This window comes from Cyprinus carpio, chromosome B4 (genome assembly GCF_018340385.1).
Source record: "Cyprinus carpio isolate SPL01 chromosome B4, ASM1834038v1, whole genome shotgun sequence".
Classification (NCBI taxonomy): domain Eukaryota; kingdom Metazoa; phylum Chordata; class Actinopteri; order Cypriniformes; family Cyprinidae; genus Cyprinus; species Cyprinus carpio.
In genome coordinates this window covers 6,642,516-6,668,454 of record NC_056600.1, presented here as the reverse complement: position 1 = coordinate 6,668,454, position 25,939 = coordinate 6,642,516, and the positions used below count along the sequence as shown (strand labels likewise).

The 25,939-nt window shown below is 35.8% G+C and overlaps 1 protein-coding gene and 1 long non-coding RNA gene across 3 annotated transcripts; one reads left to right on the top strand and one right to left on the bottom strand.

Annotated features, from left to right (window-relative positions):
- Nucleotides 1-1,634: 1,634 nt before the first annotated feature.
- On the bottom strand, nt 1,635-3,901 carry LOC122136973. The gene is made up of 3 exons (XR_006154465.1): nt 3,015-3,901; nt 2,637-2,699; nt 1,635-2,560 (listed from the first exon to the last, which is right to left on the bottom strand). It is a non-coding gene; the product is annotated as an uncharacterized LOC122136973 (long non-coding RNA).
- Nucleotides 3,488-12,482, top strand: LOC122136972. 2 transcript variants are annotated; one of them, XM_042721749.1, is made up of 2 exons: nt 3,488-3,590; nt 6,854-12,482. In XM_042721749.1, exon 2 carries the CDS (start codon nt 6,914-6,916, stop codon nt 12,032-12,034), a length of 5,121 nt encoding a protein of 1,706 aa, XP_042577683.1. In that variant the 5' UTR covers nt 3,488-3,590; nt 6,854-6,913; the 3' UTR covers nt 12,035-12,482. The 2 variants fall into 2 exon arrangements, with proteins under 2 accessions (XP_042577683.1, XP_042577682.1); XM_042721748.1 differs by lacking the exon at nt 3,488-3,590 and adding an exon at nt 4,213-4,433 and having other exon boundaries at nt 6,854-12,479.
- The last annotated feature ends 13,457 nt before the right edge of the window (nt 12,483-25,939 follow it).

Here is a 25,939-nt window from a genome sequence, read left to right as displayed (position 1 = left end):
CCTTGCAATGCAACTATATAATGTGTGGATCTAATAATAAACTTTGAAGAAGTTTGTGAACAGACAAAATGGCTTCATGTTCATACTTCTTTCCATGAGCTCATGCAAGGACTGATAATGGTTGGACGGCATCAAAAGATAAAGACAACCAAATATGTTATTTAACACATTATCAATGTGTAAATGTGTAATAGAAACAAAACTTCATTCATCACTGTCTTTGTGTCGTGAATTTGCTTGAAGGCGAATTTGATGGAAACAAGGGCCTTGCTGTATCTTATGCAAATTAAAACAAGCTCAGTAGTTTCCTGTCAGCCCCTGAGCAGTGACATCATGCTTGCCTAAAGGTTCATGTTGGTGTGCATGATACAGAATAGATGATTCATTATGAGGCTGAGAGTTATAGGAATTGTTCAGAAATCTTCTAAAATGCTTAGGCGATTGTGCTGTTCACTGATTTAGGATCCTTTGTGATGTATTGTGCTATTGCAACAACAATAAGAACAGCATTGATATCCAACTTTAGATTATGCAACTCTCGCGGTCTATTGTCAGGGGTGGTATCGTTAGGTCAGGTGGTGTTCAGGCTGTGATGATATCAATGCACATTAATTCAACCTCTGCAGGATGTTGTGGGTTTCACAACCCAGTGTTTCAATGCCTCGCAAAACAATTTTCAGTTGGTTTTTAGCAACAAAAAAAAAAAAAAATGCAAACAGGAAATAAGATCAAAGAAGCTAGCATACAGACAGGACGTTTAATGCAGAGGACAGCTACAGCACTAACTAAATTGCTAACAGTCATTCTGAGCATGAAAATACATTTTCGCGAACTAAATTCTATCAAAAAACATTTTATTTATTTTTATATTAAAATATTCATGATCCTATAGTACATTTTTAATATTTATATATAACATTTAAGGCCTAGTTTTGTAAGCAAAACTATGATATTGTAAGGTTACCCAAGTTCACGATTCACTCAGTGTTTACCAGTCTCTAGATTGCATGAAAAAATAAAAAATATACTGACTGGATGTATTCCACCATTGAAAACAAGCCAGGAGATTAATGAAATGACTGTGGTGGGAGTATTGGGGAGATTCAGAAATTGAACTCTAACGTTTTGGCATCTGGAAGTTACCATGAGTTTGTTCCTCTTTAAAAAACAGTGACTTTCTATCACAATGCATATTCAGAGCTGTAAAGAGTACCTAAAAACCATACTTGACGTACAGATACCAGATACAGTAAAAATGACTCCACTACACATTACAAGTCACCAATTCCAAAACAACTTGAGTAACAGTCTTAAGGCTGATTTATACTTCTGCGTCTGACATACGCCGTAGCCTCTACGCCGTAGGATGTGCGTCGGTTTTCATTTATACTTCTGCGTCGTTGTCCGCGTGGACGTGCAGTACACATGCAAACCGCTAGTCTGCAGTGTCCACGGGCATGTTGCTTGTGTAACCCGCAGACCACGGCGAAAAAATATCAAAGAACAGATCATTTATTTAAAACTACAAAAAAAGAGACAACAACGGAACAGCAGAAGATGGCATACTTTCAATCTCCACAAGGACTTGGCAGAACAACTGTTTGTCGCGGACAACAAAGTAATGTAATGCGACATTTTATAATAAATGATAAGACACTTGTTCTTTGTTTTGTTTTATTTTGTAACAATTAAAACATATTAAAGTACAAAACACACACAAAACTTAAATACATACGGAGGGAGCAGACCAATCCAAACACTTGCAGTCTGCATAGATTTGACGCATTGTGACATTTTTGGAAAGGTGTACGTCAGGCTATGCCACAGTCTGCACATACTACGCACAACCTATGGCGTAGTTTTGACGCAGAAGTATAAATCAGCCTATAGAATATCTGATTTTAACAGTACTTAAGTATTTTACTTGTACTATATAGGCTAAAAAAAAGAAAAAAATACACTAGTCAAAGAGACATGCCAGTGGAAAACTAATGTTATGGAGAAGCTGGGGAAAAAGGCAGAGGCAAGGATGTATGTGCAGGTATTTAATGAAAAAACTAGAACAAACAATAAGCTGAAAACCAAAGGGAGCAAAGAACAGAATGACTGACTGATGCAAAATCGAATCCAAGCCAGACGGTCAAGGTGCAGTAATATGTAAATTTATTCAAAAGAATATAAAGAGAAACTACAAATCATAACTTGGAAACAAAACTCTTAATAATAATAATAATAATAATAATAATAACCACCATCTTCAAATATAGAAAATACAAATCAAATGTTAGTACATTTTTAATAACCATCCATTTATGATGGATTGAACCCATCTAGTATTAATAAAACATTGATAAAAATTGTAACCAACACAAACAATTATTCTGTCTGAATCAAAAAGGTATCTGAATTTGAATAAAAACCTGTAAAAGTTCCAAGTCTGAGTCTATGAGTTTTCGAGTGAAGCCAAAGAAAGAGGAAGTGAAAGCTTGAAAGATAGAGGAGATTCAGGAGAGTCTCAGAAGGGTCTGTCTGCAGAGTGCATAAGGCTCGCTTATATACCCTGTAAGATCAAAGTAAACAATTGTTCAAAGTTGAAATCGTCATCTAAACCATAGAAGGACTGTAATTAAAAATACCTCATGATCTTCAAAAACAATCTAGCCTGCGTCTCAGTTTTGGACCTCTTCCTCTTTTGAGATCTAAAATATCATACTAACTGATAGTTCTTGCAAATACTGGCACAAAGAACAAATATAATTGCAGTTTAACTTCTCCGTATGAAACAGACTCAGCTGACTGACTACACAGTTAGAAATACTTATGGTACATATTTTCTTTCCCACATAAACAATACAGTGAGAAACGCTCATTAAAATGTAGTTAATGGATACAGAAATTACATAAGGATATTCCACAATGTTTGATAAGACCTTTTTGAATATATGTATGAAACATTATTATAACTGACCATATAATGTTTGAACATTTAAATGAAATAATTATGGTTAAGATACCTTTGAACACGTGGATTGAAACACATTTTAAATACGTGGATTTCTCTGAACTCGATTCACCACTGACTGACAAACAGACAACCATTACATTCAACAACTCACAAGGAACTAAAGAAAAACTAGAACTATATATACACACGGGGCTAACAAGCTTAACAAGATATCAAGACACACCTGGGGAGACTAATCAAGGGGAAAAATGAACAAACTGACTACAAACACCACTGGAGACAGGAAGTGACATAAAAGTCCAGGGCAAGGCAAAGAGAGCATGTAACAAAAACAAAGAGTTGATTTGTTAGGAAAAAAACACTTTTATTTTCTAAAACCAAAATAAAACTGAACACCTCAAAATTACATAACGACAAAAAAAAAATCATTCAAAAAGGTCTCTTCAGTGTAATTGATGAATACAATTATGTTAAGTAAAATTAAAAAGCCGACGCCTTCTTGCAGGGGCTGTGCTGGTTTGGGCCTCATTGCCAGCTGCAGTCATGTCATCATCTCATATATAAAACACCTGTGATTCACAAACACTTGCTAAGGAACTCGCATTCACATATTTGAAAAGTTTGGGTGAGTAAGGACAAAACGCACATGATGCACTACTTTCAGTGACTTGCAATATGCAGTATCATGTCTTTTGGAGCAGAAATAAACTGCTGCAGAAAAAGCTAGGTCCATGCAAAATATAATGTGTAACTGCAACACATTTCAAATGTGATGGAGTAAAGAGTACAGATACTCATTTACAAATGTAGTGAAGTAGAGCATAAAAGTTGCTAATATCTTTGATACTCAGTACAACTACAAGTATCCAAAAAGATTCTCAAGTACAGTAACTAATTACATTTACTCCAATACTTTACACCTCTGTGCATACTATATTTTTATATTGCTTTTGTTTAACAATAAGGCTAATTATTACTGTCAAAACGCAGAATCAAAACTAAATTTAATAGCCTAATATGTTCTGCATATAGGTCAAGTAAACAGTGAAATAAAATTGTAAGAGAATGTGAATGAATATTGATCGCTCTCCTTCCTGTGTGTATGTTATTAACAATGTTGAGAGCAGATAACAATTTAAAACAAGAAGAAACATAGTACTTGTGGATCTGTACATTACTTTGTGATGGGTGGGTGATAAGCGGTGGGCGGAGGATGAGTCTTAAGACAGCCCCTTCTTTTGTCATGCCCTGGCTCTTCACAGCATGTGCGTGTATCGCGTCTTCAGAAGATCGCGAAGCGTCTCGAGTTTCATCCGTCTCTTTAAACTTTGATGGCAGTAATGGATGCGCGTTTTGCAAGTTTAATGCGTTAAAACAAAGAGTTTCCAGGATTCTCATGCGGATTAAATCTTTGTTTTGAACAGGAGAAGTTTAGACACTGAGTCGAAGTGGAGATGCATTGTAAATTGTGAGTAGCCCTGCTGAGCTATACGGAGTTAAGAATATTACACGTTTGCTGTGATTTAGTTAGCGCGTAGTTTTATTTTACGGAAATGTTTTTGTCTTTTTAAATAATTCGGAGTATGTGTTGTTTTTCGTGCGCTGCTCAAAGTTCTCGCATCGTTGTTCATGCATTTTTACAGTGCCCACCCACTTCATTTCACACTCTTTGCAAGTTGCAAAAAGACGTTTTAACTGGCTGTATGTTTTTATGTTAGCTACTAGCGCATACTTTAATCACCACAGTACGTTATTCTATAGTGAATAGTTAATTTAAAGTAATGGGTAATGTGTTTATTAGATGCAAATTGCCAGGGGCGTTCGGAAAAACAGTTTTCCCGATGAGGAGCTTTTTTTATGGGGGCCCATAAAACCCAGCTGCGCCCCTGCAGGCAACGTTATCCGTCGCGTGAATGAATTTACATTTAATATATTATGAATTAAATGAGCTGAGAAATATGACAATGTTGTAACCATGTGCTGTGTTTCGTATTTTTAATCTGCTATTCAGTACAAACGAAACAGGATTCGCTCGTTTGAGTCGGTTCTTTTGGTCAATCTGATAATTCAGTTCAACTCATTCACGCAATTGTTTAGGAGTTGAATGGGATATTTTTAACACGGAGAAAGTAAAGACCGCCACCTACAGTCTGTTAAAACCAAACCTGCAAATATATCCTGTGAGCGATGAAAAAAATCGTTATTAATGTGAATCTTGTACTGCAGGTAAAGACAATACCAAGGTTTTTTTTTTTTTTTTTTTGTTCACATCATGGTATGCACTCTACTCAAGAAAGGAGTAATTGCTCCTAAAAAAATCCTGCTTTACCATCACAGGGATAAATAAATTACATTTATAAAAAATATATAAAATATAATCAAACATATAACAATCAAACAAACAAACAATCGTTTTTTAAATCATCATTATAGTTCCCCCTAAAATATTGGTGCTACTTATTCATTAGCTTTTAATATTACTTGTTGTCACCATATACTTGCTAGTAATTAAAAAAAAAAAAAATCCCTATTTTATTAATTATAAAAAAAAATACAACGAAGGAATACAGGTTAAAACAGGGTACTTTGCAATAATTGCTAAAACGCAGTTGAGATGAGGATGTTTGTGGTCTCTGCATTTAGCATGGAATTAAATATTTTTCTTTTATGTGCTTTCACTTCCACATGACATAAATACAGAGGCCTCATATTGCACTAAAAATGAACACTGAACTATTGTTAGACAGCTTTTAAGGTCAAGACAGAGCTCAAATAGGAATACAGGGATCCTATGAGCTATGAACAACAGCTGTCTGTGTTTGAGGGGGGTTGATTGCACCAGCTGTGTGTAAATTAATTAGCCTAGTTCCGATGTAAAGGGGCACAAAGTAACAACTTATATACTATAATAAATATTTTTTTGTACTTTTTTTTTTTTTTTTTTTTTTGCTGTTTATGAGTCTAAGGCTGTCATTCATTTTAAGTTATTTTTAGTGATATTTTTAAGATTAACAAGGACATTAAAAAAAAAAACAGCAGAGCAATTTTAAATGCGATATGAAGTTCAAAGAAGAGTAACATGAACATTTATTTTAACATTTCATTAAACATCTACTGAGATTCCATACATTGACTAATGTTTGTTAAAAGTGAACTGTGTAATTTAGTGTGATGCGTTGAGTGATCCAGTCAGATAAAGAAAGGAATAACAAAAAACAAATAAATAATACATTTGAATAAAATGAGAATCAAACTTTTAATAAATCAAAGATTATTAAAAGTGAAGAGATGATTAATTGCAATAACCGTTTTATTACCAATATGATTAAATGCAAAAAAAAAATACAAATGAGTAAATGAAGATATAGTTTCTTGCCACCAAAGCAATGAACAAAAGGACCCCTTGATACAGAGCAGAAAGTGTAGCACTCATGATAACTAAACGCTGTTTATACCTTTGTTCTAATCAAATAATATAAGGGTCATGCATTGTCATGTATCATATGTCTGGGTCAATGCTGCATCTTACAGATTCTTGTTGATTAAATAGGTCACGTAATTTAATGTAATAACCTAGAAGTAATAGTTAAACTATTAAGGAGGATTAGATAAAGATAAATTATTGATACACCATAATGTCATCATTATGCAAAAATGATGACATCCTTATTCATATCCATCTTTGCATATTACGCTAGGACACTTCATCCTCAGTTAAGTTTCAGTAATTGATTCTGCTATTTTCTTGTTTATCACTCTGAAGCTGTTTTGACACAATCTATTGTATAAAGCACTATAGAAATAAATGTGACTTGATATGACTTATGTTCTTTCTTAGATTTTCGAGTGTTATATATGACCTAATTTTTTTTTTTTTTTCTTTTTTAGAACTCTTATTGGATAACTCCACATAAGAGGAACGGCAGCAGCTACTGAGGAGCTTTTACCATGCAGGGATACACATGGAGTTCAAATCAGTGTCCTTCGCAAAGAAACCAAGACCGGCCTCCACCACAATACCAAGAACGACTTCCACCTCAGTACCAAGAACGACTTCCACCTCAGTACCAAGAACGACTTCCACCTCAGTACCAAGAACGGTCTCCACCACAATACCATGAACGGTCTCCACCTCAGTACCATGAACGGTCTCCACCTCAGTACCAAGAACGGTCTCCACCTCAGTACCACCAAGAACAATTCCCACCAAATAACCATGCTGTCAGAAATGATCAACCCAATGCATTACAGGTACATCTCATCCCGCAACTTCAAACCACATTAGAGAAAAGATATTCCAATAGACAACAAGAGGCTGCAAATCAGTGGAACGCTTGCTCAGGCAGTGCGGACTCTTCTACTTTTCAACAAAACTCAAATGGATATAATTGGTTGAAACGGACAAACCAGATCCGTCCCCAGCACCCATTTGCAGCCACCAACACGCAGCAGCATTACTCATCTGACAACCCCAGCGCATATAGGTATCATGCCCAATTCATGCAATGCCAAGATTCCTCCCCACAGAACTACAGAAACACAGGCCATAGTCAAGCTCCAATGTATTGGTCTCCACAGTCAAACCATGGCAGCTCTGTGGGTAACAGCAGGGGTTGGACTTCCCACATTTCCAACAATGGCAGCTCTTGTTCCATGAAGAATCAGCAACAATTTCAAGCTCCTAGAATGGCTGCTCATCATCACCATCATCAACAACAAGAGTTCTCTGGACAAAATTCAGGCAAAAAACGAAGATGCCACACACAATACTCTTCTCAGTCCACCCAAAAAAGTCCTAACAATCAAGCTCAGAGCAGAACTGAGACCAATCGTACCTCATGCAACTCTACGACACCACCTTCTGGAGCACAGAGCAATGTTTCATTGCCTTCCAATAATTTAAACCAATGTCCTGTTGACCAGAACCGGCCAGAACTTGGGTCAAAAGCAGGTCCAGATGTATCAACCACCCAGCCTCAAAATAATCAAAATGATGGACATCAGCCCCACTCTAAAACTCATTTTAACTTCTCATCTTATGCTGACTCGCTGATATATAGATTACTGTGTTCAGATGATAATGAACTATCAGATGAAAGAACTGCACATCAGAACACTGGTCCAAAACAGTCGGAGGTTTGTGCAACCAAAAGGACTGAAAATCGCTCAAAGGAACAAAGAGCACAGTGTACAGTTGAACCGCCCAGCAAAAGAATGAAGTACGCTGTGATTCAGAGAGACCGTTGGAACAAAGTAACAATAGTGTCCAAAGACAAAAGTGATTTTGGGGTGCAATCTGCTCAAACTGGTACCCATACAAGTAGCGATAAAAACAGACGTAAAGGAACGATCCAACACAACATAGAGTACAGTACAGACCCAGCAGATTGTCTTGAAGTGGTGTTTGCATTACAGAAAGCTGCTCAGCAAAGTCACAAGGCCATAGCCATCGTTCCACCCATTTCCCAGCAGATCTTAAACGCTGCACCGATGGCTGATACCAGCCCCAGAAAAGCTGAAAGTCCACCGTTAAAGATCGATTGCGTTTGGTCACTTGTTGAGGAGTATAATGAACAAAAAACTGTAAATGACAAGCTGTCTGAATCCTCCTCACAAATGGCTCAACAGGACAACAAAAGCCTTGAAAATGCGTCTGAAAGCAACATCGCAGACCCCGATGCATGCTCTGCTAACACGGTTGAATGTCAAAATGATGTGCAGCAAAGTGACTGTGATTCAAGTGATCCTTCATATGACTTGTCCAGTGTGCCAGTGATTGACCACACACTGGTGAAACTGATGGACTTAGCAAAGTCTTTAGAGATGGCCGAGTTATCGGCCGGATATTCTGAGTATTCTGAGAGCGTTTTAGAAAGGATCGTGAAACTCTACTGGAATGGGAAAGCTTCCAATATGTTGGAGCCTTTGAAATCATTTGAGGAGGTACTGCATTTATCCATAATATATGCAAAGGATTACGGGTCTGTGGTATTTAAAAGCATCGAAACGGAAAACCTGAAGAAGCTAGCTCATTGCGACATTCTCAAAAATGAGATGTATTCATCGTCAGAGGAGTTCAGGTCTTCTTGGTTAAATGTTGATGGACAGCCAGCTGATATTGAAAAGGTGCTTTCAGAGCCACCGTTGGATGACACAACTGTGTTCAATGCAACATTTTTTTCAGATAACACTCTTGTCGCTTCAGCCAGTTTAGGTGTGAATTCCCTTAAAGACATGCCGGAGGTTTCATCCGAGGAGAAAAGTGTGAATCCACACACGAGCAGTCCAACAGATCTTTTCATACAAAAGGCAGGAAATGACATTGAGGATGTGACTGCGGAAAACAATGGGCATTTATATGTAATGCTCAGAAAAGAAAGTGAGAAAGAGGCATTCAAGAAGCAAGAGGACATCAATCAAAACCAAAATTTTAATACAGAACCCTCAGACATCTCACCTTTAGCTGAAAGGTCTGCAGAGAAACTTGCAGACCTCGGCAGTGCAAAAGATTGTTTGCAAATGCAAACACATGATAATGTATCAGATTCACCGTCTCTGAGCCCTGGAGACAGTGTTTCAGATGGTGTAAAAAACTCTGAGGTGTCTTTCTCTACTGAGACTCATTGTACCTCCATGGATACATGGCAGGTGGAAGATGTTTCCGTTGATGAAAATCCAGGCAATAAAGAGGCTCTGAATAACTCCTCAGACACTTGGCTGGTAGAAGATATTTCCGAAGATGAAAATCCAGTCAGTAAAGAAGCTCTGAATAACACCTCAGGAGATGTTTCTGATGATGAAAATCCAGGCAATAAGGAGGCTCTTAATAACTCCTCGGAAACCTGGCTGGTAGAAGATATTTCTGATGAGGAGAATTCTGGAAATAAGGTGGTTCTTCTTAATTCCTCAAACATCTGGCAGACGGGAGACATCTCTGATAATGAGAATCCAGGCAATATGGACACTTCTAGCAACTCCTCAGACATATGTGTGGTGGAAGATGTTTCTGCTGATGAAAATTCAAGTGATGATTCCTTGTTTATGGGAATCACGGTGCTATCATCAGAAGATGCGAATATATTCTTCCAACAGTTCAAAAGGGAACCTGATTGTAACATCACACACTGTGGTACAGAAAATGCTAAATCAAGTTCCACTAATGTGACAAAGACAGACAGTGATGCAGATCTTTTTGGCCTAGAGTGTTGGGAACAGGCACCACTTTTTGAGCTAGAAGAGGAGCAATATGACGCCAATCTTCTGGGCTCTGCTGCTAAACCCAAAAAATTGGGTCAAAATTATAGTCTGCCATGTCTTAAATTGGAAGTCAATGAGCCAAATTTTGCTTCAACAAAGGAATGCATTGCATATGACGGACTGAAAGGTCAAAAAAGCGATTGTCTGGTAAAATCAAAACTGGAAGAAAATTGTAGTCCACCATCCCTTAAAACAGAAGTCAAGGAGTCAACTGTTGCATCAAATGATGAATGTATTGCGTACGAAAGACTGGAAGGACAAAAGAGTGCCTTTTTAGTAAAATCAGAACAGGGACACAATTGTAGTCCGCCATCTGTTGAACTAAAAGACAAGAAGCCAAATGTTGTTCTTCCGGAGACATGCATTGCAGAAGAAGGACTGACCAGACAAAAAAGAGACTTTATTGTAAAATCAGAACTGGTAAAAAACGGTAGTCGACCATCTCTTAAACTAGAAATCAAGGAGCCAACTGTTGCTTCAACAAAGGAATGCATCGCAGGACAGGGACAAAAAAGTGACCGTATGATACAATCAGAACTGAGACAGAATTGTTGTCCGCCATCTATTGAACTGCAAGTCGAGATGGCAAACGTTTCTTCTCCAGAAGAATGCACTGCAGATGAAGGACTGAGAAGCCCAAAGAGAAACAGTATGACAAAATCAGAAACGGGAGAAAATTGTAGTTCACCATCTCTTGAACTGAAAGTCAAGGAGTCAAATTTTGTTTTATCAAAGACATGCATTGCAGATGAAGAACAGGTAGGTCAAAAAAGTGACTATATGGGAGAATCAGAACTGGGACAAAATCGTAGCCCACAATGTCTTAATCTAGAAGTCAAGGAGCCAACTGTTGCTTCAGCAGAGGACTGCATTGCAGATAAAGGACTGACAGTACCAAAAAGTGACAGTATGGTAAAATCGGTGACTAAGACCGTGTCTGAAATTCAGGGGTCAGCTGAGAGGGAGCTAACCAAGATTCAATCAAATGAGCAGAAAAATGAAAAAACAAAGAAAAATAGAGTACCCAAGTCCCAATCTCTCAAGCAATGCAGAAAACCATTTTCAAGGAAAACTGCATTTTCCAAGCATAAGCTAAAATCTGATAGCATTAGTACTGGTTCTGATGATTCTGTGCTTTTCACTCCAGATATTGTGGTTAAAATGAATGGGCCACAAAAGAAAAAACTACCTGGTGTATCTGCAAACAAACGCCGTAGTGGTGAGAGTCAGAACTGCAGTAAGGTGAAAAAATTCAAAGAACACGGACAAGAAAGACAAGATAATCCTGACAGAACCTCAACGGACCATAGAGAAAACCTACAGAAAGTGTCTGGTCAATCAAATGACACACCATCCCAGGAGTCAGAAAAAAACCCGGAGCTGCATGGTATTCTGTCAGTGAATAAAATAAAAAGTACCGAGCCGAAGAAAGTGAGGTTTGACTTATATGGGTCCAAAACAGAAAAACAGTACTATGCCCCAGAACGGCGTTTTTCAGCTCCTGCTACATTAACAGTCTCTGATTGCAAAGGCTATACCGATATTCTTTCTGCTAAACAAAAAGTTCTCAACCAGTGGAGTAGCACCTTTATACCTAATACAAAGAAGACTTGGTCTCCCAGGTCACCACAGGAGGGCTCACCACAGAAGAAAAAACCACAGAAACCTCAGGACCTGTTAAAGTCAAATATGAGTGCATTAAAAAGCCATTTGACTCACAGAGCCAAGCTATTGTCTACTAGTGACAGAGAGCAAAGTCACTTTAGAAAACAATCTTTTCATCAAAAGCTTAGGAAAACACTAAGCGGCTAACCTGTCGAAGTTGCGTAATTATTGCTTTTATTATGTTTACTTAAATATGTCTACACCTAATAGCTGTAGGTGTGATATGTGATCACAGATTATAATTTTTTTCATTATTATTATTATTGAGAGCAAAATAAAGTAAGTTTATTTTTCTCGGGCATTATCGTTTGTAATATGCTACACTGTATGTGACTGAATCATGTCTCTGATTGAAGCCATTTTGCTATGTTACTTTGCAAGTATATGTTTATTTTTTTATTTTTTACCATTAAGTACTTCTGAATGTTGTTGCATTATTATTTTTTTATTATTTGAAGTACTTCTGAATGTAGTTGCATAATGTGAAATATATATATTGTATTTACAAATACATGACGTTGTGTCATTTCATACATTTTGTAAACAACTTGTGTTGTGTTTGTGTTTCAAGCTTCTTTGGTTCTACGGCAGAAACATTCATGTCTTAAAACATTCACCACAAGTTCAAGTAACTTATTCTTTAATCACTTTATCATACCATTATGATGTGTAAGATTTGTTTTATTTATTTTTTAAATTTACAATACAGATTGGTGTTGAAAATTGATGCAGCAAATGTGGTTTTATATGGTGGTGTAATCTGAAATTCAAAAAAGATCAATAGAAAAACAGCTATTTTGAATTGAATTAATATTTCACACTTATTGTCTGTGTCTTGTGAGAGACATGATACCTTATGAAAGGTATTCTCATTAAAGATTTGTATGAAAATGCACACACACGTTCTCACGCATATGAAGGGCAGTTTCGAAGTCACGTGGTGTGCCTTTTTTAATCAATGATCGGGATAGACCAATCACATTCGTTGATGATTTAGGATTAGGATTGAACTCGTTTGAGAGTGCGAAGGTGAAAATCTCCGCATATAAGTCAGTTAACGATCGTTAAAATTTATTTTAAAGGATTCAACTTTTTTTAAACTCCGTATGCCTCTTGGTGGAAGACAATTTGGTTCGCTGCTCAATGATTCAACTATGATGAGGTATGAAAAGACATCTACTTCTTTTCAATTAAAAATTAGAGTTCAAAGAAACCATAATATTATACGACCAAACCATAGGGAGCATACAAGACATGGTCATGCCTGTCCAGTTCACAGGTGTTTGTAATTTGTCTCATACATGTTAAGACCAGTGTTGGGGGTATCGCATTACAAGTAATGCGAGTTACGTAATCAGATTACTTTTTTCAAGTAACTAGTAAAGTAATGCATTACTTTTTAATTTACAATAAAATATCTGAGTTACTTTTTCAAAAAAGTAATGCCAGTTACTTTGTTTTCCCATTTATTGACTGACAAGTCTCCTGTCCGCATATTGGGAGAAATCGGAAGTAAAGATGCGTTGTGTGCGCTGTGTGAACATGATGTAGTTCTAGACTAAATGTGAATGTGCAATAATTCATCCCACTCGCAAATAAAAAAAACTGATTTAGCATTCATCAAAATTAATTAAAACTGTGAAATGCAAACTCAGAATATGATGCAAAAATGCAATAATTAAATAGGTTAAATAACACAAATGTGTCTAATCCCATTTTATTAACTAATGTCTTTGCTGCTGACCTTTAATTATCCAGTTCAGTTTCATTATCCAGTGCTGAAAAAATGTACAGACCTGAAACTTTTCCTTCAGGTTTATTCCTTGTGTTTTTACATTTGTTATAAATAGAAATTCTTATATTAAAAACAGCAAGCCCTTGTCTGTAATGCAAAAGTAATGTAACACATTTTCCATTCACTAAGTAACGTAATTTAATGCATAACTTTTTAAAAGTACACTTTTTTTCCCCAACACTGGTTAAGACCTCATTCACATTTCGTAGAGAAAGCACAACTTATCCTGGACCTGCTTTATTTTGTTGTTTTGTTTTGTTGCTTTTTAACAAGACTGACATTTATACAATATTTAGGGCCTCTATCTTCCAGTGTTCGTATAGATTCTAAGAATCCTCTCAGAAAACTCTTAATTTAGCTTAAAAACTTTTACGTAGGAGTCTTAGCTTAAGATCAATTCGGGACATATCTGAAAACTCTGAGTAATGCAAAAGTGACACAATCTTTTGATGTATGACACAATTACTTTCCATTCTAATCCTTCAAATTTAGTAACTAAGTGGACCGTTCTCTCCACACCCACACACAACATTATATGTGTGTATTGACCATGCTTTTAATTTCCTATAACATTTTGGCTTAGAATGATAAAAAGTACATTGATTGCTGTCTATTTAAGTTGTGGTTTTGAATGTTTGGTAATGTATCAAACATGGAATTCAAAACCAAGAAGGGCGAGAAAGCCCAACTGGACAGAGGAGCAGTGTTTTACTTTAAAAGTAAGGCCATTCTTAAAGGAAAATTCGGGCCGGGGTGTCACAGCACGGGACAAGAAGCAGACATGGGAGCGTATAGCACCAACTATTAACGGTTCTCCCCCCTGTGTGCGGACCAGGGAAGCCTGCATTCATAAACAGTTTTTTTTGCGTCCAGAGAAAGCACTGCGACACAATAAGAGGTTCTTATGCTGCTTACAGAAGGTTTGTGACAGACCCAAATCATCACCTGCATTGTTTATTTTTCCCTTGCCTGGTTTTGGCGCTTGGCATTTTCTGCGCTGATGTTAGCTAATAAGATGTCACAAACAGGTCCCAGACATAATTATACTTTATACACTCCCTGTCATCCATCGTCTGCAACACATTTCTTCTCCCTCTTCGTCTTTCTGCCATTTTCTCCTCTAAGGAAAACATCTGCTAAGGAAACTCTTAAGCCTCTTAAAAGTCTCGTCCGTGACAAGTTTGACTTAATATTTAATTACTTTTTTCTTTACTAGGATTTTTTTCTTTAATTTTAAGAGTAAACGCCCCCGCCCACATTTCTAAGAATTTTCTTAGAATTTTGTCACTAGGAGCTACTCTTTGCATTCTTTATGAATACGGGCCCAGGACTGGCCTCTATCTTCCAGGACTATATTTAAGCCTGTACCGAGTCAGTTTCTTGCTCGTTCATTACAGTGCAATTAATCACTTCTTACAGCATAATTATGCACTGACCCCAAATGCAGTTATTATGTAGACTACTTATTTTTACACCTCGGATTTGCTTTCAGTAAACCAAAATTCAGTAAACCGACCAGAGAAATATTTTCATGTCTGTTAAAAATGAGTCCCGTCTGAATATACCTTTCTTCAACTTTATTGTCTCACAATAGTATATGTAGACATATTGAGGGGTGGTGTATGTGTACCCCTTTCATCCAATAGGAATATGCATTACATATGTAAGACAGGAATATGTGTTATATAAAATGGGAATATAGGCAGGACGTCCTGAACATATTAAGAGAAGAGTTTCTTCCCAGATGCATCCTGAACTCCTGAGATACTATAGGCCTATAGCTACATATATGCACATGCGTGTAACATATGAAGAGGGAGAGAGGAAGGTAAACAAAAGGAGGAAGGAGAGGGAACACCCAAAATGTTTAGCAGAGAATTCAAAATCATCTACTATCCGGTTTGTTGATGAATCACTCTTTTGAGTCGATTATTTTCTACGATTGTGTTCATTTGGAGGGTTTCAGTACCACCATGTTATACATCAAATTATACTTTTATACAGTAGTAGCCTACGATCACAGTAGACTATATTTTAATCGGAAACTTTTACGATACACACTGAAACACATATACATACTGAATAAGTAGACAATGAAAACGGGGAATAAAAAAGTCAAGCTGTAAAGAGACTAAAGAAGTGTTTACTTTCCTTCGTTAAAGAGAGTATATGAACCAAGAGTAATAAATATATATATATAAGAACATAAACATTACCAAACAATATTCAGTTAATCAAGCATAAAGCAATTAGTAATACTAATAAAACTTAAATGTAATTTAGCGTAACACTTTATTGTAAGGTGTCCTTGTTACACGTTATTTGTACTTACAATTATAATAACAATAAATTATGCATAATTACATGCAAATAAGCCAAAACTTAATCCTTACCCTAACCATAAGTAGGTTGCATGTAGTTAATTTATATTACTCAGTACTTAAATGTATAGTATAATTACATTGAAACAAGGACACCTTAAAGTTAACATTTAACTGTGAGCCTAAATGCACACAGACCAATTTTAGATTAACTAAAAATTGTATAGTAATAATTGTTTTGGGTTTAGGTGTGCACTTCACTTTGTAGTGTGCAGCTACCGTAGTGTTGTCTTGTCAGACTAAATAAAATGCGTACAGTAAGAACCACGAATACCACAGCGCCCCGCAGCGGCTTAAAGGTAAATGAGTACAAATACATCATATCGCAGTTACCACCACATCTCAGGTGTTCTTACAAAGTCGCTATTCTCAGTAGATGAACTGTTTTAATTGGTTTTGTTAATGAGAGAGATGGAGAGAGAGTTTGTCAGTCTGTGTGTTAGTGGTTTTCAGCGGCTGTTTCCACAGATTTTATTGATTCGCCAGCAGGCTTGCCAGAGTTGATTCGTTCATAAAAATTGTGATTGGTTCAAAAACACCAATTAATTCAGGAACAACGCCACTACTGTAAGCTTCTTAACATTAACTTTAATAAGTTTATTGCACTTTAATGGAAAAATAATTATGAGGCACAAATGAAAAAAAAAAAAAAAATTAATCATATTATAGTTTTCAACCTGACTTCTGAAGAAAACCAATCAGTTCAATTATGCATGTTTATTTCTCAGGTTTATTTATTTATTTTTTACTTAACATTATCTTCGTCATTCATATGAAGCCTTTAGTACTTGCCTGTAGCTGTTGTACCCCAATAGTACCAGACATAAAACCAGCTGCTATAACAGATGTGCAGTAGGTGCACTTCGTGTATTCGACCACCAGATGGCGTTAAAGAGAACCAACCTCAACCTGAGGTTAAATAACCACTTGAAGTGAACTGCTTATTAACTCTGAATAAATAGTGTTTCACAAAAATTATTCAGTCAAAAAGAGCTTTATTGGCCAATATGCTTACACATACAAAGGTTTTTTTTTTTTGGTTCACATCTATAAAATATATATTAGTGGTGTTGATTATGAATCATTTTACTTGAATCTTTTTCTTATGTTCACTTTTGTTCAGATTCGTTCAATGAGTCATAAACGAGTCATGGTTGAGGAGATTCCCCCCTTCCATGTAAATACAATGCACTCTGAGTAGCCAGAAAAGCACAATATAAATGTAACACATTGACCTCCTGATCATTACATCATTACATCATTACACCACAGGGTGGAGTACAGTCAATGTCTTTTTGAGAGTTGAATCATTGAATGAACATCAAAAGCAGAATAACAGAAACCTCATGAGGTGAATGCAGATTTGCTTGATCATAAATATATTTAATTTACATAATGTACATTTTATGCATCCCAGTGATGTCGATCATCTCAATGAAGCATCCAAGAACCTGAAAGCAAATGAAACGATCAGTCAATTATAGTTTAATTCAACAGTGAAGACAAAAATAAATAAAATAAAAGTTTTTTTGTGGTGCTGGGTTTTAGATATTTCCCAGCATTCACTACAGCATGAATAGAACATGCAAATTAGTGACTGTTTTTATGGTTTATATATATTTTTTTTTATTATTTGTTGGGTTACATGTCATTTGATGACCTTTAAGAGAACATTTTATAGCCTTGATGTACTTCTGAGTGTCACCATCATTGAGGTTTGCAGTCAGGATCATCTATGCAGCACATATGGACTGAATCTTGATTCGTCGATAATGAATCTTGATTTCCATTTATTAAAAAAAAAAAAAAAAAAAACCTTCCCTTTGTCAAAAACAATTTCTAAAAACACTGTTGAATTATAGAACCAAACTCTGTGATACAAAAAGATAACTATTTGCTTTTCAATCTGAAAATCTTGGTTTAAATTTCAACATTAAATCGTATGATTATATTTTTACTATCATACTAAAAAAATCACCTCACCATTGTGTGCCCCTGTGTTGAGTTTTTTGCCTTTCATTCATGAAAGTCTGGGTTTGAACCCCACAATGATTGTTAGTCTTATATCTAATAATACAGGCTATCAATATCATACCATCTAAAACACCAGACTCAGTGGCTCAGGTGGCAGAGTATTGCATTGTATTTATGGAGACCTGAGTTCAATTCCCATTATTGCTTGTTTTACGTAATTGTTCAAGCCTGTGTTGATTTTTTTTTTTTAATTCTCATTTTAAAGACACTGTGTTGTTTGTAAGCATGATCCACCATAACCTTCGTGGCGCAGAGGATAATCGTTTAACTTTGAATTTGAAAGCCTGGGTTCAAGTCCCACAATGTTAGTTATATATTTATTTTATATAATAATGCATTGTCAGGACTTTCATCAAAGTACAAAGTCAGAAACAATACTTTGTAAAGGATAATTGTTTGACTTTCAACTTGGAAAAACTGGATTTAAATCCTGCAATTGTATGACAAATTTTTCCAATTATGCTAAAAAAATACCTTCCCAATGTTCTAAGCCGCTATAGCCCAGTGGTAACTCTATTGCCTTCAATGCAAGAAAGCCCGGGATCAAATCTCTATGCGATGGATGCTGCTTTTTTCTTCTCATAAAACTGAGCTCTCAATATACATTTTCTAAAACCCTGTTCAGCTCTCCAGATGCTTTGGCTCAGGTGGTAAAGCTTTGTGTTCTAACTGTGGAGTCCTGAGTTCCAATCCCACTTTTGCTTATGGTAAGTCCCACTTGCCCTTGTCAATTTTTTTCTAAATTCTCATTTTAAAGACACTGTGTTATGTGAAAACACAAATCACAAAGACCTCTGTAGCGCAGAGGATAATCATTTGCCTTAGAATGTGAGAGCCTGGATTCAAATCCCACAAATCAATTATTATTATTATTATTATTATTTTTTATCTTCACATAATAATGCATTGTCAGGACTTTCATCAAAGTATTGGTCAGAAACAATACACTGCAAAGGATAATTGTTTGACTTTCAACCTTAAAAACTTGGTTTAAATCCCACAACTTTTAAATCATATGACTACTTTTTCCAATTATGTTAAAATAAATACAAACTAAATATTCAAAGCTTCCATAGCTCAGTGGTAAATTGCTTACTTTTGGTGCAAGAAAGTCTGGGATCAAATCCCAAGACGATGATTGCTTTTTTTTTGTTTTATAAAACTTACGCTTAATACAATAACATCTAAAACATCCACTAACCCTCCAGACTCAATGGCTCAGGTGATAAAGCCTTGCGTTTTAATCATGGAGACCTGAGTTCAAACCCCGCTCTTGCTTAAGTTTCATTCTTCTTTAATTCCCACTTCAACAAAGTGTCCCAAACGCCCACACTCAGAGAAAGCCACAGTGGTACAAGAGGCTAACCACATGCTCTGTAAATGAGTGTGTGCAACAGAAGCATAAGTTCAAATCCCACAAATGCTTGTTTTTTACCTTACAAAATAAAGCTCTCAATAAAATTCCTCCAAAAAGCCTGCTAGATTTGCCAGACTTCGTGGCACAGATCATAAGGCATCGCGTTTTAATCTCGGAGACCCGGGTTCAAGTCCACCTATTGTTGACATTAAATTGCAGTAACCTAAAATATTCTGAACAAAGTGCCCCAAATGTCAATACTCAGCGTGAAAGGCACGATGGCACTAGTGGTGAAACACACATTGATTGCGGATAAGGTTACAGTAGAGGCATGGGTTCAAATCCCACCTCAGCATGTTGGGTTGACCCAACAGTGGCCTGGACGGCACAATACCTGGGGCGAAACCAAGGGAAATCAGCCAGCAACTGACAGTGACCTGGATGGCATAAGACAAAGAATGAAAACAAACAAAGAAAGTTGGCTGGCAACTGACAGAGGCTGGAGTGGCACAAAACCTGGGGCGAATCCAAAGAAAGTCAGCTAACAACTGACAGTGACCTGGCACAAAACTGGGGCAGTAAACCTGAACATGAGTGAAAGACACAGCTGAAATGGTAGAGCGAGGCAGAGCAGGTTGGGTGGAAAGATACAAGAAAAGAAGAAATGAGAGAAGAAAAAAAAAGATTGTTGTTTTTTTGGGGCATTTTTTTTCCAAAAAAGGCAAAAAAATTACAAAAAACTCACAACACTATTCAGCAGGCTTGAACCACAGTCTCCCACGCCATAGCCTGCGTATTAACCACTCGACCACGACCACCTCACATTTGAACTTGTACTTTAACAATAGTTAAGGACAGACTCACAGATGCAATTTTAAAAAAAAAATATATAATTATAATTAAAAAATATATATTTCTGAATTGCTGATCATTAAAATCTGAAATAGAACCTTAAACATTTCTGTATTACTTATCATTAAAATCTGAACTAAAAACATTTAATTGTATGTATTTACAATTGCAAACAACATTAATACTAAAAGAATGGTTTATAGCCACAGTAGTTCAGTATATACACTACTACCACTAATAACAAATTTCAAAGTAAAAATACCCATTGTATACGGCCAAAAACACTTAATTAATAGGTTTGGATCTTATTGCTTGCTATTGCTATTGATTGTTACGTTATAGAAAACATAACATTGTAGCTTAACACTACAGAGATGTGTACTTTTAAGATTTTTCCAACAGCATTAAGACAGAAATGACCAGAATAGGCAAGCCCATTAATTACAACAAGTTGTCCACATGCGTCTGGCCATACGGTGTATGCGAGGGTTATCATTATAAGAAAAACCCTAAATACTAAAACTCTAAAAACCCCAAATACATGGACAAGGAAATAAACATTACCTCGAACTCTGGCTCTGTTGAGTAGATGTGCAGGTTAAATAGACAAAAACATTATGGATATGGTATTCATTTTACAATTAACTCTTACACACATTACAAAATAATAATAATAACGTTAAGGCTTTAGGCTGCAGCAAACAAATAAGTGATGTGTAGAATCTTAAACAAATAAAAAACACTTTAATTTATTGCTTTTTTCATAATATTGAATATCATTATTCATATAAAGTTTAAAAAGATAATGCAACAAAAATAAAGATACAGTTTGACAAAAGAGTTCAGCAAGAGAGAACCATGTAAACATGTATAAAACATGATATATACGAGATTTATACATGATGTCAACTAACAAGCACTTTCTATACTTGTTTTTACTTTTTAATGCATAAACCAAAAAAATCCACGAAAGCCTGCTCAACACATGCAATCTTATGAATCTAAAGGAACTGACAGATGAGTCGTGGTAATTGGTATTGGATTTAAGAATGAAACTTCAAATTAAAAAATAATTAATAAAAAATGAATGTGTAATGCGCGATAGTAATATATACAAATGCACTGCAGAAAGTTACTTACCAATGTGTCTCGTTTCACTTGCTAACACGCTGTAATATGTGCTGTTGAGAGTCTGTAACTGAGCCGTTATTAACAGGATTTGTATTTTTATGCTAATAAAACAGTCTGAATGTGTTGTTGTGGCCACTGATGTCCAGCGTCGTGTTGTTGTTATGCGTCTAAAGGTGTCACGCTAACAAAGAAACCCGCTTGTACCGCCTAGTGGAGCGGATGGAAACGACATCAATCATTAGGGTAATTAAGCGTGTAACGCAGGTGAAAATACGTGTTCGTCGGCTCCCTCTTGTTGCCATTATGTATATTATTAGCATTAATAAAGGAAAAAACTCGAGGTGGTCAATCGCAGACGAGATGTGTGCGATTTAAAATTAATTTATTTGAAAACAAATATGATTTTGATCATCTCTCAAATGATGGGGTAAGTCGTAGATGAGGGGACTGTGACTGATTTATTAATTTAAAATGTTGATAATCATTTTTGTTTTGTTTTCATTTTCTCGTCGTTGCGTTAGTTTTTTTTCATTTTCAAGCAGCATTTATAGTAATTAATCTAGCAGTCAGACTGATTAAAAAGAACCTGGAGTTATATGACCGTAGTGTGCAAGCGCATTAAAAGTTCGATTTAGGTTCTAAATGCGGTGGATGTTCGGAAGGGAGCGTCTGAAAATTCCACCGACTTTGCTAAAAAATTCCAAATTCAAGACTTCATTCAAATGAGAAACCCATAAAACCACATCCTCACATTAGAATGACTGTAGTTGGTTTATGTCTAACTACAACCCGTGGGGATATAATACAGCAGTTAGAATGTTAAAATATAATTATGTGAAACAATCTACAGCCAAAGTTAGGAAAGATAGGCTAGAGATTTTTCTGAAATAATTGCTGTTTAGTTTTCAAAATTTACATACACCTCTCAGAAGCGGCAAAATATTAATACATTTAACAAAATAAAGCTCTGCCTTGAATAAGCTATTTCACATAATACATGATTACATAGTTACCCATGTTAACTTCGGTTTCCAGCCATTTAATGATACGGGTATCAGATGTGTGCCTATATGTATACTTCTGTTATGTGAAATAGTTTATTAAAGGAAATGCTAAAAAAAGTTTCCTCTTATTTTGTTTAAATTATCAACATTTTGCAGATTCTGCAAGGTGTATGAAAATGTATGACAACATTGTATTGATATAAAAGAAGTAGTGCCTTTAGTAAGTGCGACGCAACTGTACTCTTTCGATGTTAACTCCTCGTTCAAACCCACTATACCAGTGGGATCTGTAACCAGATCGTCATATTTGCTGTTTTTGTTTGTTTGATGGCTTGTTTTAGACATTGGTTATGTCTTTTGAAGAAAATCTCATTTGAAATTAGTAAATATTTAAGTTTTTTAAAATTTAATTGTCACAAATATTATTTTTTGTTAATGAGAAATTCTTCTATTAAACCAAATATTGAAACATTTTATATATTAACTTAAATGTGGATAATTCCACCAAAAGCACAAATGCTTAATAACAGTGAAAAAAAAATTGTTTCGACTGCTACATTGGTGGCCAAAATTACACCAGCATTTTAAATGCCTACAACTTTTAACAGTAGTGTAGCTTTGCAGGTAGGTTTCTTGAAGCAACTTGGAGACGTTGCCACAGTTCTTCTGAAAATACTAGTGTTTTAGTAATTATGGCCACCACTGTATATTCATTCATTAATGTAGATACACTTAATATCCACAGGAGGGCGCTGGCGATTTGTCCCGATCTTTCGTATGTTGTGCTGAATCCTGACTGGCCTGCAGGTGCGTTTTTAGCTTTGGATAACAGAACACTGAGCCATCACTTAAACCAAAGTCCCTTTAAGGCATTTAAGGGTATTCTATTGTCTTTGCTTAAGCATAGTGCACAGGTCTCTTTTCCTGGAATAACACGTTACCTCGTTATTAAAAAAACCACACACTTTATAATTTCATTTTCTTAAAAGACCTATATAACCCAAATTTTAGAAAGTTTAAAATGATTAACTGCCCAGAAGGTGGGTAATTTAAATCAATAAAAACAACAAGTGAAACCTGTCAGATGTCATTGCATGTAACAAATTAGAAAGGCGTGTATCTGTTATGTGAAGTGTTTCTAGAGAATAAAAAATAAAATAAAAAATTGAATCGGGCATTCCGTCGCTAATAGCCAAGCACTTGCTGGTAGTGAGCTTTTCGGATCATTTGAATCGATTGCTTCGCAAAATGATTCACTCTTCCGAAGCGTGTGACACCTGCTGGTCAAAACGGTGTAAATACAACCAGAACATAGTACGAATTTGTTGTGGCTATTTTTGCAAACCAAATGCAAATGTCTAAATACCAAAAGATTACAAAGTATCAAATAGCATTAAATATGAGGTGTATGTATATTTTATGTTATTTTATTAGTGCTTGTTTTGTGTAGACCAATTAGAGACAAATTAATCCTCCAACTTTGTACATTTAGTCATTTAGCAGACGCTTTTATCCAAAGCAACTTACAAATGAGGACAATGAAAGCAATCAAAATCAACCAAAGTGCAATGATATGCAAGTGCTTTGACAAGTCTCATTCAGCTTAATGCAGTACAAGTAATCATATTCATTTATAGTGCAATGATATGCAAGTGCTTTGACAAGTCTCATTCAGCTTAATGCAGTACACATGGCAAGGTTTTTAATATATAAATGAAAAGAAAACAGATGGAATAGTAAAAGAATAGAGCACGTGTTACATTACTTTTTTTGCTTTTTGTTAATTGTATAATAAATAAGAGGAAACAATTAGAATACAAAAATAAAAGAGAAGCTAGTATTGTTTTTTTAAGAAAACAAGCAGTTAGTAGCCTAAATGAATAGATTGCAAGTCTAAAAGGGGCAAGTAATTTTAAAGAATATAATTACAATAGAGAGTACTAGTGTTTTTTTTGTCATTAACTGAATCTACATTATAAAACGGACCGAGATCAGAAAAAAATAAACGTCAGGCACTTGTTCATGGGTTCACAAGATCAACGCCCTCTAGCGACGAACCATCAACATCTTCTGAATCACTGAATCGAGTCGAAGCAAAAGATTCATAACATTTTTGAATTAAGATAGTTTCGAAGCTGTCACTAGTAAGAGATCAAAACACATTTCTAGCGCCCTACTGTGCGTGTTAAGTGTATCTGCATTAATGAATGACAATAGCAGTTGAGACGAAATTACTTTCTTTGTCTTCATAAAGCATTTGCGCTTTTCGAGGAATGAACCTCTTTTTTTTTAGTGGTTGTTTTCGACGCATACATAATTAACATCCATTAATGTAGTTTATACAAATTGTCCTTTACTCACCTTCACGTCCAATCCGATGACGTTTACATCCGTGAAACACGAGGAGGAGTGATGATCATTAAGCGTCAAGCTCCAAAAACACAATCAGCGTTATCCATATGCTTCGTATACGTTATTCCAAGCGTTCTGAAGTGATTCGACTGCTTTCCGTGCATAAAAACGTTGATTTTGTTATGTTTTCAGTAAAATGTTGTCCTCCTTATTCGAATCTGCCGCGCACGTGAAAAATTCTGTTTGTTTACATAAGCGTAGAACGTTGGGTGCGTTCTATACCATATAAGGAGAAAAGGGCGGAGCGAAAGACACTGGACGCAAACCTCATTGCTTTTCGCGTCAACGTGGTCGTTTTGAACGTGTAAACGTGGACGGGAATACACAAAATAATGAATTTGTCTAGTAATGATGTAGTTGTTAAAATGGTCTTGTGATTCATAGTTTTACAATGAATTTGCTTTTTATCTACACAATGCAGTTTGAACCCAGTTCCTAGAACACGTTCACTGTATCACAGTATCACTGCAAAAAAAGTTTATTTTCAGGGAAAATGTGCATTCAGATGCACTTTCCATCATTGCTAACAGTGCATTTCATTCTAAATGTCTTTTAAGATGTGCAAACGTTTCATAAATACCAACTTTGGCTGCTAAGGAGTTGTATTGTTGTAGGCTGGTGGGAGATGAAACAAAATGCAAGCAATATGTGTGGTTAAATTCCCACTATTCTCATTCACCTTCTCCCTAGCAGCCAAAGTTTGTATTTAGTAGATGTATTCTTACGCAAAGCAACTTTAAAAGTGTCTGTTTATTGAGTCTGAACCTGCATGAGTGCAGTTGAATGCCAGCATCCTACCAGCTTAGCTTGGTACAGTATTTGTCATTTACTTACACTGTTCACATTGGAGTGTATTACTAGAGGGTCTGTGCGTAGCTTTAGGACAGTGTGAACCATTTGAATCCCGTGACTGAAATCTAATAACTGATATAATTTTCTTGATTTTAAAATGCCCTCTTAATGTTCTGAGAAAGACAACTATAAGCCATTTAATAGGATGACCAAATAGTAGAAACACTGCTTTTAGTATGTGTTTGTTTTAAGATTTAGAATACCTAGAAAGTTGTAATTCATGTTCATTTCAAT

Excerpts from the sequence above, each read along its gene's own strand:
- LOC122136972 (XM_042721749.1), top strand. The coding sequence starts at position 6,914 with ATGCAGGGATACACATGGAGTTCAAATCAGTGTCCTTCGCAAAGAAAC.